At 43.7% G+C, this 19082-nt stretch overlaps 1 protein-coding gene across 6 annotated transcripts in view; it reads left to right on the top strand.

Moving 5' to 3' along the window:
- The window catches only part of LOC141794916 (transcription factor COE3), a 68761-nt gene extending 54235 nt beyond the window's left edge, over positions 1 to 14526 (top strand). For 3 of the 6 annotated variants that reach the window (XM_074675549.1, XM_074675548.1, XM_074675547.1), the window contains exons 11-16: positions 4245 to 4333; positions 9311 to 9376; positions 9591 to 9762; positions 10135 to 10320; positions 10764 to 10931; positions 12227 to 14526. In XM_074675549.1, coding sequence (XP_074531650.1) covers positions 4245 to 4333; positions 9311 to 9376; positions 9591 to 9762; positions 10135 to 10320; positions 10764 to 10931; positions 12227 to 12258 — 713 coding nt within the window. In that variant the 3' untranslated portion in view covers positions 12259 to 14526. The remainder of the gene's footprint in view (positions 1 to 4244; positions 4334 to 9310; positions 9377 to 9590; positions 9763 to 10134; positions 10321 to 10763; positions 10932 to 12226) is intronic. The other 3 variants (XM_074675553.1, XM_074675551.1, XM_074675550.1) reach the window with 1 other exon arrangement.
- Positions 14527 to 19082: the final 4556 nt, after the last annotated feature.

The raw sequence follows: 19082 nt of genomic DNA, 5'->3' as shown, positions 1-19082 counted from the left end.
CAATTTCCCTTAAATTTACTGCTTTGCTCAAACATTTCCCCATGTTTATACTCCCATACTGTAAGTCAATACATGTGTTCAATCCACTTCCATATAGACCGAGGGCAAACTGTGCCATATTGCCATGTAAGCACTTTAGGCTGCCAACGTCGGCCATGTTACACTGTTCCTGTGGAGCGTTTACTCGTGTCCTATTTCCAGAGAACATGGAGAAGGAGCAGCAGACCACACTCAGATGCCATGTAACACTTCATCCACTCTACATTTTAAGTGAAGTGGCTAGCCAAGGAGCTCTCAGGAAAGAAGAAAAAAGTGTCTGTAGCATGAAAGGACGAGGCAGATTAAGGCGTCAGATCAAAATGAGATTGGGGAAGTGCACATTCCAGGCAGAGGAATTTCCACTGAAGGCCTGCCATGGACGCTCGTGCGCATGCGTGATATTCAAAATTGGAAATGATATGGTCACAGCTGCACACCGAGTCATGCATTCCATTTGTTCATATTCTGAAACATGATCATTCGGTCTCTGGAGTGAGAAAAATTACTGAATATTTGTGAACACCTCCACAAGGAAGAAATCTGTTCCTTCTCGTTCAATATGGCAACGATTCTTTGAGTCTGTCAAAGTTGATATTTTCTTTCGTTAAGTTTTAATCATCTTTGAAATGAAACCATGGAAACAAATCTATAAACAATTATATTTCTGTATGTGCAGCACAAGCAAGGAAAACGATATAAGCGTTGCAATCGTACAAAACGTGCATCTTGTCTAAATCTGAGCAGAAAATAAGAGAAAATGAAAATTCTATTAGTCCATAATGTTCGCCCACTCCTCCCCTCCCCATGTGCTCTTCATCGCTCCTGCAAAGTATTCAAATGCAAACCCTGCCTTACCTCCCCGTGTCTCTTTTTCTCTAATTATCCATGAGGTCAGTAAGCAAAATGGGGAAGAAGCCAGGAGATCAATACAAATTATCCCTGAGCAAACCAGTGCTGACAGTTTGAATTGCAGCATATGTTTACCCAAAATCAGGCAATTTATCTTAATATCAGGCGAGTAATGCAGCAGGGGTGAGAGGTCACACAATCTCTCCACCTCATAATTACCCGCCTCTAAAACAGGAAAGTGGTATTGATTGGCCGCGAGCCGGGAAGCGGGCGTGACTGGAACGTGCCAGCGACCCCTCCACCCCCCACCCCACACTCACCAGCCCCTATCATACCTCCTCCCCACCTTCTTCAGGTCCCTCCTCCCCTTCAGCTAGACTCCCCACCCAGAGCAGGATTTATGGGATGTGTGTGGAGGGTTTCATGTTTCCTTGCTGAATCCCTACAGAAAGGGTTGGGGGGGTAAAGATGTCAGGGGTGCGTGCTCCTTCCACACCCTAAGCCCCCCCTCTATCTCTCTTTCACCATATTATGTTGGAAGCAGGAGGAGGGCCAAACTCATTTTGGCATGCATGGAGTCATGCAAGGGCACAGCAGATTTACCAGTTATATCTTTGGGAGAGAGTAAAGTTTACGACAGAGTGTGAAGTTAGAACATAATGATGTGCCAAGGATTAAAAGACACGTGGGGTGAAGAGGTGGGAGTGAAAGGAAAAGGGGGTAAGGCTGCTGTCAGTGTGTGTGGTGGGAGAAAAAGTCAGAAGAGCAGCCTCAACGACTCCTGTAAAAGCTCCACAGATGAAAGGAAATCTTTGCTGTGGAGACAAAATGTGTGGAGCCACACAATGAACGCACACATAACACATTTATTGTCCAGATTGAATATAAGTGCTCAGTATATATCATCAGCAGCTCTTACAGGATTATTGACATTGTCTGTGTCTGTCTGCACCCAGTGTACATGCTATGACTACAAAACTGTCAACTCATCAACTGACAGCACCGTTTAGCGCTAATGCAAGTCTCCATCAGCTGTCAAAAGCATTTGCATGAAATCAATAGCAGATGGCGGTCTGTGTCACCAATTTCATTACGCCGGGGTTGTTACAAAGATCATCTCCATGATAGATGAGATGGCGACATGTCGACATGTGGAGATCATGCCTGGCGCTTGGACTGCTGCTGCTGCACAACACGGAGCCATGTGTTAACACTGAACTGAGAGGACTTTAAATGGAAGTTTGGTTCTGTTTGACACATTTAAAATTCTCTCTACTTTTAACTTCCCTTTTAAGAGTACCCTCCAAATCACATTCAACATATATCCTCGTCTGCATTTGCAGCAGGGCATCATTATCATTGGGAAACCACATCAAACAGAACACCTCTCCCAACCTTAGGTCTCGTCCTGTACTGTACGTCTCTTTCCGGCTGTGTTCCCAGCATGCCTGGCGGGTTGTGCAGGCCCCAGCTGAGGCAGAGGACAGGAGAGCGTGATGTATCACCCTGAGAGAGCCCACTGACAGCCTCTGATGATGGATGGCCTGATTATGGAGTGCTTTTTACACATACACAATTTACATCACACTGAGCAGCGAGGTCTGGCAGGGCTGCCGTGCACACACACTTTCTCCCAGCTGGGCACATGCACTCACACACACACATTCTGACACATATGCATGCTCCTGTGTGTACACATGTACACATGTATGGGACTGCCAGAGTGCATAGATAAGAAAGGGGGTGGAAATAACAAAAGAAAAGGGGCAAATTCCTGGCCACAGCCCTGTCATGTAAGATCAATACGGCAGATCAATCCTTTATTAAGGAGAAGATGGTGTTCCCCCACATAGCCATGCAGACCTTTGTCATTTGGGGGACGCATGATGACATGTCAAATCAGATTTCCTGAAGTGTATGTTTGTGTGGCGTGGGGTTTATTCAGGTGTGCCCATTGCCACAGGATTTGCAAGCTAGATCCTTGCTATCGATTAGCACCCTGCATTGTCCATGCTTGAACACATAATTGCTCCATCGGATCACGCTCGAGCTGGCAATTACTGTATTCAGGTTTTGGCAGAAGTGGTGCATGTGTCAGTACATGGCTGCTGTGTGTATGCGTGAGTAGGTACAGTACGCAAGTGTGTGTGTGTGAGAAGGAGAGAAAGAGCATGCTTGCATGTGTATCAAAGAAGAGAGAGAACAAAAGAGAAGAAACATAAATGTTTCGTTTTCCTGCCGTGACTACAAGGTGTGTGCTTCAGTGGGCCTGCCGCCCGCTTGCCTGCCTGCCTGCCTGCGTGTGTGTGTTTTTAAGGGGGGGTGACGCTCACTTGCATTCACATTCTGTGGTGTTCGGCAGGTTCAGCGAGCTGTGCGGTGTTAATGCTGAAATTACATGCTGAGTAATGAGTGATGGGCCAAATTACAGGCTGAACAATGAATAGAGGCAGGCAGCTCTTATTAGTCTCCATAGAAAGCCATTGATTTATGAAGCGCCTTGCTCGCCGGAGTTACTCTCCTGAAAATGATATCTACATTGAGAAGTGATGTTCTCTATTAAGTCGTTCCTTCCCCCTTTACACTGCTCTCCACCCTTCCTCCCCTCCTCCTCCTCCTCCTCCTCTGCCCTCCCTCCCTCCCTCCCTTTTTCCTTGTCCTGCCTGTGAGTGTACACATGATTGTTTAGAATCAGGCGGAGCTGTAAGGAAGCCTTCAATTACCCATTAGGACTGTCAGACATAAAACGGCCCTGCTCTCACCAAAGTCTGGGTTATGATTCATTTACTTTGTGCCTCTGATTCATCGCCCAATATGCCTCATGCCCCAGATTACTATTTGAGGGGTGGGAGAGATTAATGGCTCCATGGGATCTGCTGCCGTATTTCACAGGCCCAGTGTTGCAGTACAGTTGGTGCAGAAGGGGTGAAATGACAGCAACTTACACTAGATCAATGTGTGGACAGCCTTTCACAGATTATTAAGGCTCTGTTAGATTAAAAGACCCCCGCTATGTAGTTTGCTGTAGTCAATATTCTCGTGCAGATAAAAAGGGGGAGGGTCCCTGTGAAGGATTCTCCGGCTGATGTAGGTCATCACGGCTGTTAATGGAATAACACTCGGTGACACAAGTGTCAGAGGAGCCCGTGTCATTTTCCATCTCGTGCCCCCTCCGTGGAGTCGATGATGTTTCATAAAACATTGTCTCACCCCTGAGGTTTCTTTGAAATTAGGCATTCTGAAATGACTTTGGCTCTGTAAATTCCAACAGATTTCTCAATTAAATTCTTCCTGTCTTTGGGAAAACCAGCCAAGAAATGCTTCTAACTTCCCTCATCCCTTTATTTTTGTTTCAGCCCTGAATGAGCCAACCATCGACTATGGTTTCCAGAGGCTTCAGAAGGTCATCCCCAGACACCCCGGCGACCCTGAGAGGTTACCAAAGGTCAGTAAAGAGTCCCTACAGTGAAGTAACAAGCAGACGGAGCAGCAATGAGTCGCAGTTGTCTGTGTTTTAATGCCTTAATGCTCCGAATGTGACGAATAAACAAAACATTAGCATCAAGGCAGCGCACTGTGACCCCAAACCGTGACAGCTTTGCTTCACATATGTGGCTTACCCTCTAACCAGCGTGGTAATGGTATTGGTTTTGTGTGTGGAGAGAGGCGTAAACTCTCTGTGTGGTAAAATAGCTCAATCAGGCGTTTTCCTCTCCAGTAGTCTGTGGAGATGGTAATCTGGTCAGAAACGACGTCTGCACCCTCATTACCCCACTCATGTTTTCCTTTCATTTTCTGCAGCTCGATTTGGTTTAATCTTTTGTTTACAGAACCCTGTGCCGTAAACCCCCTAGTCTTACTGCTGCTAATAGACAAAGACCGCATGTTATTATGCTTTGGCTTTCTTATTGTTTTCTTTTGAACCTGGGTGAAGGAATTGAAAGCCACATCAGTTTTAGTCACACTGGTGTGACACATGAATAGGCTGCCATATTGAAAACTAAGCTTCGTTTTTTATTTTCCTCTCCCTGCAGAAACTCTTTGATTCTTTTACTCTTTTCATTCCCTTTGATTCTTTTATTCTTCCCATTTCCTATTGATAAAATCTATCTGTGTGTTTTCACTAATTGCTACCCTGCCAGTAACAATTTTGGTGAGTGACGTTCCAGATGTGTCAGGTGTAATAATATGACTGATTAGTCCATTCAAAAGCCCTCGGCAAGCAGTAAAGTGGTGGCCACCTTGGAGTTTTAATAATACTGTAAAACCTTTAAAGACCTTATCTATTAAATCCCAGCATGCAACACAGCAATATCATTAACGTCCAACGGACAATTTAATAAAGAACAGACTGTGTGGTGGCTACAGACGTTTGACCAAGGCAATGTGGAGAAATGGAACATCACAGCTAGTCCCTGCTTCGGTATATGAAGTGTTTCAATTAGACCTGGTCCCTGTGGAGACAGGAAACAACACCTAGACATGAAATGTTGCTCTAATTTCAACTGTAAACGTGGACCAAAAGGTAAAGTACACTTACCTTTAATATCCACATGGCTTTCTCTTTCTCCGCAGGCATCACTGGCCAAAGCGGCTGCACTGTTTCAATTTTATAAAGTCACATTGTCTTTGTGAAATCCACAGCTTTTTGAACACAGAGCCTGGCGATGTTAAACACAGCTTTATTACACAGAAACTCTGCTTCTTTCCTTGAATACAAAGCCCTGTTTGGTTGTGAGACACATTTTGACACTGAACCCCAGATTAGTTTCCTGGCTGTGCGTATACTTAATATAGCACACTCTCCCGGCCCTTTGCATGAAACAATCACAGAGTGAGATGAAACCCTGCACTTCCAATAAACAACATAAATATTTGATTTGCTCTCTAATGGACCCAAATATGGGGTTCAGGGGGCATGTAAATGATCCCACCAAGTGATTCGTCATTGTTAAGCTTGCCATCTGAGGGTCAGCTCTCGGGGTCAAAAGCACATTCCCAATAAAACAGCCGGCGGCGGGCTGCGGCTGGCATGTACATTTGGAATGAGAACAAAAAAACGGCATATAGAGAACAGCCATTACAGGGTGCAGGTGAGGGTAGGGAGACTCTATAAAAAGAAGATAAAGCTGGAGGACGCACGGTGTGCATTAGCAGAAAGGCAAATCGACACCAGGCCCACTCACCGCCTCTATACCCCCCCCCCATGACTTCACCCTCCAGTTGATAATATTACTGCGCTATATTGATTTCCACCAGCCTTCTCCCTGGGACCAGTAAGACACGTGGTAATTGTAAGGAGACAGAAAGCCAATATGGGAGTGCTCATGGATAGCAAGGGATGCACGCTAATATTGTTGCTACACAGAGAAAAAAGGGGGGAAGCTGCCTCTGATTGAAGTTTACCTCGTAATTCTAAGACAACATCGTAGATGACAGTCTGACCCTGTGGGAGGAGTGGAGATATAAAAATTCAATGCAAAGTCCAGGGTGAATATGAAAGTAATAAGTGTGAGCAGTCAAGTGATGAGAAAGGAGATTGGTTTGCGGGCATCGCGTTAAGTGAACAGAGACTTTGGAATTCACCCTCCTTTTTAAGATCTTGTTATAAAACAATTTTCTATTCATAATATAAAAAAGACAATTTATAATACCATTTTGTGCCCTCTGGCAGTAATGGACAAATAGACTGGATATCACATTATATCACACTCAATTTCTCTCTTCTGTAACAAATTAGATTCATTATGAAATTAAAAGTGGAAACTCAATATTGTTTTATTATTAAGCTGATTGCTTTTGATTCTTTTCTTTCCTCCCAAAATGAGCATAAGCCCATTCTTTTCCAATTCTTTGTGTAATCCACAAGGAGAAAATATTACAAATGTGTTCATGTCAAGCAATTACCCATGTATTTAAATGAATCTCTCTTCCTGTGCTCTTTGAAGTACCTTCATCTAATGGCCCTATGCTTCTAAATGCATTCATTACCTCAGGCTAGAGCTAACAGAGTAATTGCCTTACAGTTTTATAATGGCATTAGCACTCCAAGCTACATAACCTAGGCCCTCTTTTATTAACTGTGATAATATAAATACAACATCCATGTTAATCTAGTGCTTGAAGAATCACATTTGGGCTGTTTGAGAGCACGTCTGCTCGTTGTTAGATATTTTTTATAACACATCATTTGTTATGGCTTCCTCTCATTTTTCTCAGCGATGACTCAAAACAGCGTCTGAATCTTTGGTGATCTGTCATCAGAGCGGCCCCGTTTAAACAGTTGTTGAACACGAGACCTTTATGCAAAGCGAGGCGAACAATAGCAGAAATCCGTCACGCGTTTGTCACAGAACAACAGAAATCATTTGAGGCCTTTAATTGTTTCAATTTAACATGGCGTGTTCTGATATGTCTCCATGACAAGAAAGCCAATTACACTTATGCTGGAGTAGTATTGAGATTTACATGGAAATGCCCTCGGAACACTATTCCGTGTTAATCGTATTCACAGCGTGAGCTGATACGCATGAAAGCGTCTCGTCAGAAGAAAACAAACTTCTTCCTTGATTGGGTGCAGCACTTCTCATCATCCGCCGATATGACTAGGTTGCCACTTAAGCATAGCCTTGCGAGTCGGCTCGGTTAGTTAAGACACCACGCGGTAAACGACAGATTAAGGATGAGAGGCAATATCGTTTCCTCTCCTCCTTTTTCCAAGCTGTCCTTATGTCACTGCTGCAAAGTACCATATGGACAAGGAGGGAGAGGACATTTTACAGAGAATGAAACATGGCTCGTGAACGCGACAGTCTTAATTGCTTTAATTGTTGTTTAAAATTGAGAGCCATGTAGGAGATCTTGAAATATGATAGAATAGATTATTGGTAATTATTAACTGCAGACAAAAAGAAAGAAAACCACTTTATCTCACTCAGCGAGAGAGAGAGAAATCTGTTCTGCCTGATGAGAACACATCAAGACAGCTGGTCCTCTCATTTAGTCTACCTGCCTCACGACAACCATAATTCTTTATTTGTATGCAAACTAGATGCATGCAACGTTGAGCATACACACCAATTTCAGAGGTAAATGCCCATTCTAAGAGCCACCCATCCGGTAACTTGGGGTGGATTAAGCGATATGTTTCTATAAGAGAGCATGGCACACGCTGGAAGTGGCTTCTACAGTGATTCATCTTGATAAATCAAGGACTGTGCAAGATATGCTCCTCTGGATGAAAGGGCCCATACACACATTCCGTACACACTACATACGCTGTGCCTTGGAAATGCAGGCCAAGTCTTGGAGGCCGCTGTTTGAAGGCGCGAAGGCTGTGTTTACATTCATTTACGGCAGCTGCCGTCTTAATCCCACACTGCTATTGCCAAGTGATGGAACACTTCAGACAAATTACCGAGGCCCGCAAAAGAAAACACAGCGAATGTGGGAAGAAAACAAGCGCCATCTGAGATGTTTCTGGTGACAGATTTGCATTGCTTTTAACCAGGGTTCTAACAGCACAGTCGACAAATCTCTGCTCTACAGCAGGTGACAACAAGCGAGCATTTTAAAAACACACGCAGCAGCCATGTCTGCAACTTGCCTTTGTCAGATTAGATGCACTCTAAAAGGAGAAGAGGGTTTTCATAGAGCATATTGCCTTCTGTATTATAGAAAACAAAGAGAGCAGCCTGGTTGCTTGAGAGGGATTTAATTGTAAGTGCTGAATTCAAAGAGCAGATAAAGACACACAAACGGGCCAAACCCCACCTTGCTCAAAGCCCCAAACAGAGTGGGGGGAAACAGGATCTGGGGCCAACTCATTTTCAGTGTTAAGAGCCAAAGCAACACAGCTAATCCGCATTGTCAAGCGGGGGCAAGCATGCAGACATGGATAAGACCACATCCTGAGCATCCGTGTCCCCAAGGCACAAGCACCCAGCTCTTGCTGGATGGGAAGTCATTTGTGAAGTCCTTTGCAACAGCCAGTCAAAGAGGTTAATTGAAAAATTCCTTAATGTCATTACAACAGAACTAGATTAACCCAGAGCTAATTCACTTTATTGTTCTGAAGAGAGGGGACGCAGCGCTGAACTCCAGAGCAAACGTGGAGCCCAGAATCAGGGGTGAGGTGTTGTTTTTAAAGGACTATGCCAGTTTAATTAAGATAGGGAACATTATTCACTGCTCTGCATGGTTGGAAGGAGCAAAGTGGTGGTGCTGTATAAAAGCAGCACCGGTGCCTCTTAAATCAGGACGGTTTTTATTTAGCGCTTGAATATGTAAACATTTCCAAAGCTCTGCGCGAGCCTGCTGGGTAATGGTGTTTTGGATATTGTTTGTTACAGTGAGGACCACTGGGGTCTCAAGCATAATCTGTTTGGGTCTTAACATTTACTCTTCCTGTTTTCCTCATCAGGAGGTGCTACTGAAGAGGGCGGCTGATCTCGTTGAAGCCCTGTATGGAATGCCCCACAACAATCAGGTCTGTATGCTGACAGCTGCTTAAATAAGAAAAGCATTGAAATTTTTTTACTGATAGAATCACCAAAGGGTATTTTCAACCACTATATGTGGAGCTATGTAGGCTACGTGCCTTCACCATATAGCCATGAACCATGCATCAAAGCAAATAAAAAACAACAGAGCTATAAAAGAACCATAAATAACAAAACCTCTGCCTTCTCCGCGCTTCTCAGGAGATCATTCTGAAGAGGGCAGCTGACATCGCCGAAGCCCTGTACAGCGTTCCCCGCAACCACAACCAGATCCCCTCGCTCGCTAACACAGCCTCCCACGGCATGATGGGAGTCAACTCCTTCAGCAGCCAGCTAGCAGTCAATGTGTCTGAGTCACAAGGAAATGACCAAGGTATGTGATTCAGGTTACGGCACCGTAGCTCGGTGGTAAAGTGGAAAAAAGTGGGGTCCAGGGGTCCAACGTGGTGAGGGATTCCAGGGGGTTTGCAGCAACATTAGAAAAAGTTGAATCACTGTTTTCTACTGAAAAAGTGTTTTCAAACCTCCCAGATACAGATAATATAAGCAGTTACAGCGCTAATTAAGCGTTAAATTCTTTCTTATTAAACTAGCATGAGCAGTATGCGTTTATTTATAAATGTTTCTTTGCAGCATCATTTACTGTAATCAGAAAACATCAGTCATACCATTCCAAAGGCGAGAATGAATGAGTTCCCCTTTCCTTTCCTTTCCCCTTCCCCGTCTCCAAACCTGTGTTTTTTAGTGGGTTACAGCCGGAACACCAGCAGCGTGTCCCCCCGGGGCTACATTTCCAGCAGCACCCCGCAGCAGTCGAGCTACAACACCGTCAGCAACAGCATGAATGGCTACGGCAACGCCGGTATGAACCTGGGAGTGCCAAGCTCCCCTGGGTTCCTCAACGGATCCTCTGCCAACTCCCCATATGGAAGTGAGTAGCTTGCCACTATCGCTGCGCCGTAGTAGCACTAAGCTGCTGCTGATTTAATTCCAGCTCCCACATTCGTTTTCACTTCTATGAATCACCTCTGACAGGGTTATAACATTATTGATGGTGATAATATATTACTATTCATTCACAGGGAGCTTGTTTGGGTTTTTAGTACTTTGGAGAACACACACGTGTAGCTCAGAGTAGCAGAAATATTCATTTTTATGTGTGTTTTTTCACCGTGTGCCACCTGTATTTGTTCAACCGGACAAGATGTTGATGGTAGGGGCCTGTGAGTGCTGATCGTGTATCCCCCCTGGCAGTAATACTATCCTCGCCTTACCTTAACTGCCCTCTCCCTCTCGAGCACTACTCACAGCACGTTCTCACTCTCTCCCTCCCTCCTTTTTCCTTCCCTTCTCCCTCCCTTATCGTCTCCGCAGTTAAACAAAAGAGCGCCTTCGCCCCTGTGGTCCGACCCCAGGCCTCCCCACCCCCCTCCTGCACCAGCGCCAACGGCAACGGACTGCAAGGTGAGCCCCCCTCACCCCCTCATCCCTTCCCTACGGACTACTGGTCAGATACCGCTGCTCAGGCCTCTGTCCGGTTTGGTGAGGGATTAATCATTACAAATATATGCATTTTGACAGGCCAATTTACACCTTTCAGTTCACACACACTCACACATACACACACACACACAGACATCACATCACATCAGCAAACTCGCACATCCAAGTACAGTATAGGATCATGCAAACGCTCATCCTCGTTGCCCTTTCATACAAATGATCCCCTCCGATGTCGCAGGAAAAGACCCTTCCCAGAATTGTTTTAGTAATTATGTTTATTAGGTTTTGTGCGTGTGTCATGACCAACATGATTGCTTTGAAAACAAGCTTAGCCGTAGTGTGTGCCCCAAGATTAATAACATTGGGCTTAATGAAGTGGGAAATTAAAGTTCATCTTGCTACACGTTCATACTTATTAATACATGTTGTGCAGAAATTAATGAGCAATGCCTTGCCATCATCTGTGCTGGCAAACTTAAAAGCATTTCAAGCATGACTCTACAAATATACTCAGAGCAATATAATAATATATCATCCCAGCACTTCACTAGTTGCCTAATTGTTAAAACGTGTGAAAATACTGAATATATAAACTCGGAGGGTGAGGTACAGTTGCTAATGATATCCTAAGCAGATGGTCTTGGTAAAATAACGGAGGCTACCTTTGATCTCGCCTAATCTCTCTCAGATAATGACACAGAGGCACGACTTGGGGAAATGTAGGACTAGTGCGCGCTGGAGGAGAAAGAGACGAGGGGAGGATAGGAGGAGGAGATAGAAGCGATCAGAGGGAGGGAGTCTGAAGAGTGTCTTGTACTGTAGCATTGTGGCATTGTGGGAAGTGACCGTGTTGTTGCTCTGCCGTCACCACGGCCGCGTCTCGGGGGAGTCTGGGCCGCTGTTTGCCATTACCCCAACGCCAGGAGAAATATCACACATAGTGAGACTGGCATGCTGGGGGCTGAAATGTCAGAGCAGGAGGGAGGTTTTCAAACTCTCTCCCACCCTCCCCTCCCTCTCCTCCCTGTTAGCAGGAAGGACGTGCAGCAGCAGGCCGGTGGACACGGCAAACACTCACAGGCACATACGCAAACAGGCACATTAAGGCTTACATTCACGCACTTGTGCAGTGTCAGATGGCTGGGCTCACTCATGCACACACACACACACAACCACACACATACATACACACACCAGCACACACACATGCACACACACATGCATGCACAATCGTCAAATTACAAAGTATTCACAATTTTTCAGATTAATATCCATTCTTGTTTCAGACAAACAAACTAATCCCCTCTTTCTTCTTCTGTGTTTCTTCTCTGCAGCCATGTCCGGCCTGGTCGTCCCTCCAATGTAAATGCACTTTCATCATCTCAAGCACCAGTCTACACACTACTACCACTTCACAGGACAAGCCCCCCCTCCTCCTCCCCTCCTCCTCCACCAGCGCACAGCCAAACGCTGGTGTAATGTATAGTACCGCTCGTTCTGTTTTTAAACATGAAGAAAAAAAGAAAAGAGTTTTTTTTTTCTTTTTCTTTAAAGTGACTTTTAAAAAACCTGCAGAAAACAAAGGATTTCATGCGGAACAATCTTTGTTTTTCTGTGGGAGTTTTTTTGGTTTTCGGTTTGTTTATGCACCCTCTCTCTCCCCCCACACAAACACACACACATGCACTCAAACACACATTTTGCCACCCTGGAAGAGGACACGGGATGATGAAGGGTTTATTTTGTATACCTGTCTGGTTGTGCATCTTGGACGTGTCCAATCAACCACACATTCAATACTGGAAGGGACTCTGTGGACTCAGCATCTGGTTGTAAAGTAAAAACACTGATGTACAGTACATTTGCCAATGAACTCCAGAAATCGTTTTTTCTGTTTCAACTCTCTTTTAATAGATCCACAACAGTTGTGTGTCTTTATAATGTGACTTTTTTGTATTTTTATGTGTGAGAAAAATTACACAGGGGCCAAGACAATTTCAACTGGAAAATATATGAGATATATAAATGTAGAAAAATTGAGCATAAAAGTACAACAAATAGGAGTTAAAAAAGGGGCGGGGCTGGGCGGGTAAGGTTGTATCATGTTTCATTCCTGCATTTTAACTTAAATTTTGTAATTTATTGTAGCTAGAAATCATCTTCAAAAGTGAAAAAAAATCCTCTTTGATTCAACAAGCACACTGACGTGTACAAAACACTGCTCTGTTGATGAATATGATGTACTTCCATGTCTAGAGCTTCCTTTTAAGCAAGTGTGTTTTGCCATGTTTTTCAACTTTTTTGCTAGCACTGTATATTAATGCATTCCTAGGCTACTGTGAAGTCTGTTTCTTGTTGATGAGGAGCAGTCTCCCCCTTCTAGCTCCAACTCCCTTCTGTGTTTTCTATGTGGTTAAAAAAATTGTAGACTATTGTGATATTGCCAAACTTGTGCTAAATATTTATACATCTGTCTTTTTCATGTTCTTTTAGATCAACAAAAAATGAGAAAAACGTAAAAAAAAAAATCAAAAACAAAACTCATTGAGAATGTAGGAGTAAAGTAGTTCATCGTCATCTTTCTGTTCAAACACACACTTGCGCTCACTGAGGGAAATTTTGTAACATATCAACTATAAATAATGTATTTATCTCTGAAATTTTGTATATTGCTTTTCATTATGTATGTATTAATCGTCATGCCCTTAATATAGTGATGCAGCACAGATAATTCAGCCAAGAACTGTTGCCTTCATTTGTTTTCTTTTTGTATTTGATGAAATGCAATGTGCATATATTTCATGTGTATCCTCAAAAATTTGTGTTACTCCGTCAAGACTCTCTGTCCATTTTTTTAAAGGGGAAGTCAAACTTCATTGTTTATTTTTATATTGATTTTAAATTATCTATACAGACCATTTTTGGAGAAAACTTTGTTGGTTGTATTGTCAAATAAATTGTTTGTGACCCATATGATAGTTGTTAAGATCCAATAGAGACTAATGTGCATGAGGGACAACCTTGGAGCTAAAAAAAACACTCCATTTGTGGTTGTATTTTTTTCTGTTTTGTAGAATGTATAGAAGTCATTTTTACTCACCACTTACGACTCTGCCACATAGCTTACATGTGTTTACAGGGAAGAAAAATTTAAAAATGTCAACATTTGGAATGGAAACAGAAATGAATAAGTGATGTTTTATTAAAATTTTCAGTAAAAACACAATAGCTCCTCAACTGTGGACTTCCTTCGGTTTAAAAGTGCAGTTTGGCTGGCAGACAAACTGACCATCAGGACACAGAAAGAGACAGTAGACACTCCTGAGGACAAACCTGTGATACGTCTGTAAGTTGTAGTGTTTAGACTTTGCCATAGAGATAACTGTTTGAAACCTGTGGAAAAGTGTAACATCCATAAAAGATGAAAACTGCTCTTTCTACTCATATTCTTTCAGCACAGCACTCTGACATTGTGACATATTCCTACTGGTCTCTGTATCAGCGTATCCTGCATCTGTGGTGCTTCAAAGGTTCATTGTAGTCATTCATAAACAGTGCAAGCTTTTTATTCAAAGCAGCCCAAATGGGGCTCATTCAAATCCCTCATTTCATTGCATTAAGCCACCTAGTTAATAAAGAATCAATACATTGAAAGAGCAAGGTTATCCTTTGTCTATAAGGGCTGGTATCGTTTTGAACCTCTCATAGTTTGAGCGCTGAAAGGGGGGCCGCTGTGAAATCTATACTCATCAAGTGGGTCAAACAGGGGGATAGAAGTGTTTGAGGGAAGAATAGTGGCTCTCCTTAAAAACAACGGAGCATCTTATCTGGCATCCAGAGTGGTCGCCGAGAGCGGGTCACAAAATGTCAATTTCTCATCAAGGCAACATTGTCCGAGGCCACCTCTCCTTTAATGCACAATTAAAACGCCGGCGAACCTGAGCGGCAATCAGCATATCACAGCTTATTATGTCAGCCCGGCATGCACGGGTTGGAGGATCTGACGAGAGGCAGGAGAGATAGTCCAGGAGCTGCTGATAGCGCAAAGGACAGATACACTCAAAAGAGCGATTTAATTTTCAGCTGCGATCGCCTTGTGCTTCAAATCGTTCCCTCGATAATCCAATGCGTCTGATAACAATGGCCACACATCTGATCTGCCTCCTTCCTGACATTGCACTATCTGCTTCAGATACACAGGTTTGGATCTATCGCCGTGCTCACACCTTTGACCATTTGAAGGCTAAACTCTGCCAAAGCTGTTTTTGTTTTACTGTTTACTGCCTCACAACAAAACAAGGAAACCATCTCTTATTGCAAAAACAATGACCTAGAGAAAAGGAAGGAAAAAAAGCAGAAAAAGAACAATTCTGAGGGTAAAAGTACAATCAAAAATGACAAATGAAGTTTGCTCAGTTGTTGCCAGTTTTAAGAGCGCTGAAGCCTGGCAGGCAGGCAGGCTGGAGGAACACTAGATTGTCTCAGCAGGTTTCCCTGTACCCAACGAGCAGCTCCCAGCTCTGCCACACCACTCAATCATCGTGAGAGCCTCTTTTATTGGAGAACTCTAATGGCCACCCTCCACCATGATCTTAATGTGTGCATTAAATATTTATAAATCCTGGGTCAATAATGCCCCATAACCAGAGCCTGACAGACCCCCACCCGTACCATGTGGCTGCCTCTCCTCTCAAACACAGGCAGAGGTCACGGGGTCACACAATCAAAAGGGAGCGAGCCTCGCCACATCCATATGTTGCCACTCTTATCAAGACTTTCCTCAGTACTGGTTATCTGTCAAAGGAAAGAAATATTGAAAGCAATATCGATCTTAACTAGCCTTGTGTTGCCGAGGGCCACGCTTCAAACATCTGCTCGTGCATTGTTGGATTCAGAAAAAAAACTCCTTTCAATAATATAAGCCTGAGTGGTAATATTGAACATCTCTGTGTGACGCATGCTGACGAGTAACCGATTTATTAACAAGCCGTGCTGGAGGTTTTTTTAGACGTTCATATTTGAGTATTTCTTAATTAGCGCTGGGTTAATTGTTCAGCCTTGGCATCTGCGTGGGTGACTCAGTAGCTTTTATACGTGACCATATCCGGGCTGCGCTCCTGAGCTGTTCAGGTGAAAGATTGTGCTCCGGTGATAGCGCCGCACAAAAGAGCAGTCGGACAATGAGCCAGTCAATGGAGAGCTCCCAGTTGAAAGAGCCACAATGGCCGTGCATGCTGGGAATTGGGGCTGGATGATATAAAGGAATGAAACCTTCATTGAGGCCATGGAGGACAAGCATTCAGAGAAGAGGAGTTTTTTGTTTGCTCTTTATCAATCTGCAGTTTCCCATGAGAAAAAACAATTGAAACTGACCTTAAAAAGAGAATATTACCTTACGCATACACTCCCTATGTAACTCTTCTGCATCCACTTTTAATGGAGGTTTGCCTGATAATGCTTTAGTGCAAATATGTGTACACAGGCCATAAAACTTGAAGGTGGACGTTGTTTATCTCCACTCGATGGGCAGTGCTGAGATGCACATTTTAAGGATTTGCTCTCGGACGGACGGGATTTGTGTAACGCTGAGCGATGTGTTTTTGTGACTCTTGTGAAGTTTAAACACGAGGCAGATGCAGCTCCTGCTCCTGCTGTGACTCATAAAAACTGCTCAGCTACACATCCTGACTCGGTGATGACAATGAATCAAAAAAAAAAAAAAGAAAAAAAAAAAAAGAGAGAAGAGCGCCTGACCTTTTTTTGAACAATTCAATGTTTGAATCAAAAACAGGGAAAATCTGACCTCCTTTTTTTTTTTTTTTTTTTTTAACAGTCCCACATTAACACAGCCTCCTGTCAGTGAATCGGCACATCAGATAAGACACTGCTCCCCTGCTACTATACACAGGGAGGCAGCTTTGCAAGGAAAACTCTAGATCCTCGCACAAGATTTCCACTTCACTCACTGCAGTCAAGGAGGATGAGCAAAGTATCCCACTGCTTCAAAATCCATTAAACTTGTATTTGGGTGTCATTTGATACTTCATCAATGTTTCAGTGCATTTCAAACCCACAAATGCAGGAAGAAATACAGTGTTCGCTATATTTTTTCTCTCCTATGAACTTCACTTTGTCCAAAGAATTAGGCAGTAAAGACTGCCTGGTCAGGCAGCGCGAGGCTGTGGTGATAAAATAATATCACTTGAACTGTATTTTCTGCCACAGTCTCCAGCACATAGAGCTCCTTTCATAGCGCCCCTCTGTAGTGCTTTGTCCAGTAGTTCTGGATATGATATCATCTATTAATAATGTATTGGCAATGGATTACATAAAAAGGGACCAGAAATAACATCCAATATTCATGCCCCCTGAGCTTGACTGTGTCCAATCCGTTTGGCCCATAAAACCTTAGCCCCATTTCCATATCCGCTGTGGGTCACGACAGGTCTGCCTCACAAAGGCTCACAGAACAGCTCGACTCAGGAAAAGGGCAGTAAAAAATCGGGTGGATTTCTGAGCCCCTTATGAAACAGCCCCCCTCTGGAAAAAAAAAAGAGTGAAAAGCCCTTTTCCGATTTCAGCGCCTGTGAAAAACCTGGTACTGTATTTCCCTCTTTAATTGTGCCACTTGAGAAATTGACGTGCCTCTGAAACATGGCATGAATCTCACAGTTATTGCAGTCCCCTTGGCAGGGAATGTTGATACAACATCTGCATGCTATAGAAAGTAATGGAAGTAGCAGAGGTGGCAGCTGCAACTCTACAGGAAGTGTGCCATTTTCAGGCAGTGCTGCTGTGAGAACCACTAACTGCCAGCCTGGTCTTGCAGGCGGCTCTGATTGCCAGGACACTATGACAAACACGCAGGGGCTGGGAGTGTTGCATCCTGGGGGATGACAGCTTCTGTTTGATTGTCAATAAGGCTCATTAGCAGAAAAAATGGAGAATGCGAAAAGAGATTAAATGGCTTGAGACTGGGTCCCCCTCATGTTTCATTACAGGGGATTTATCAGCGCCTTTATTTCATCAATTCCGCACAGAAAAAAAGGAAAAGTCACCTATTGCTTTGCCCTAAAAAGTAAAGATTTCTCTTTATTAAATTCAGGTATTCAAAGTCTGGATAATGACTCACAAGCTCCTCCATCCAAACAGAGCCAACAAGTGCTAATCAAGCCCTCTAAACACCTTCCACACCTTACATAAAGCTCTCGCCTCACGCTCCCAGCCACTCTCATCTTAAGAACAGTGGCGGATGTTTCCCTCCATCTTAGGGAGGAACGGCCAACAAAGCAGCGTGTAAGGGCCTTTCCCTGAAGAGTCCTTGTCACGCCGCGCCAAACCTCTGTGATTATCGTTGTTTTTGCAGAGAGTGTCCATGCCTGCCAATACCGCTGTTCCATAAATGAATTTGGCCCCTCGTCAACGAATTACCTAACACGCAGAACTGTGTATGTGTCACATCCAATTCCAACTCACCGGCTTTGCTGGTGTGTGTCAGCTGGAGGACTTAATCATCAATCGTCAATCATAATAAGCGAAGCACATTGATAGGGCTCCCTCTTTTTTTTTTTTTCCTTCTCTCTCCTGCTCCTGTTAAATAAAGTGTAAAGGGAGAAGTTAAAGCTGACCTTGTTAAATTGGGACCACAATTTATATTTCTAATTTAGTGTATGGATTAATTAGTCTTGTGTGTGTGTATCAGTTTTCAGAGTTATAACCACTTGATCAAATCATCGCAGGGCCTCATAAAGAAAGCTCTGGAAAGAAATCTGTCAGTCTAATCTTGAGTTTTTTTTTTCCTCAGAACTGCCTTTGCATGTTTTTAGCTGCATACTTTTAATTAATGCTTAATTGGACAATCTTTAGAGAGGATTTTTCCAACATTAGCTGCTAATCAATAACTGCTATCTCACATCATACAAAATTAATCAGTGGGACCTGTTATCAGGCCTTAATGCAACCACATACACACACACACACACACACACACACACACACACACACACACACACACACACACACACACACACACACACACACACACACACACACACACACACTCACATGTAACATGCTAACTGGCAAAGCATGCATTTTGCACAAGGCAGAGGAATCTGGCTCATATTTTCCCTCGCCCTGATCCAATCCACTCCTCACTCCCGTCATATAGATCGGAGTCTGCGGGGGCCA

This window comes from Halichoeres trimaculatus, unplaced genomic scaffold (assembly GCF_033239565.1).
Source record: "Halichoeres trimaculatus isolate MK-OKI-2021-1 unplaced genomic scaffold, fHalTri1.1 fHalTri1_scaffold_8, whole genome shotgun sequence".
Classification (NCBI taxonomy): domain Eukaryota; kingdom Metazoa; phylum Chordata; class Actinopteri; order Labriformes; family Labridae; genus Halichoeres; species Halichoeres trimaculatus.
The sequence above is the reverse complement of the archived record's forward strand: the minus strand, read 5'-3'. Positions and strand labels throughout refer to the sequence as shown.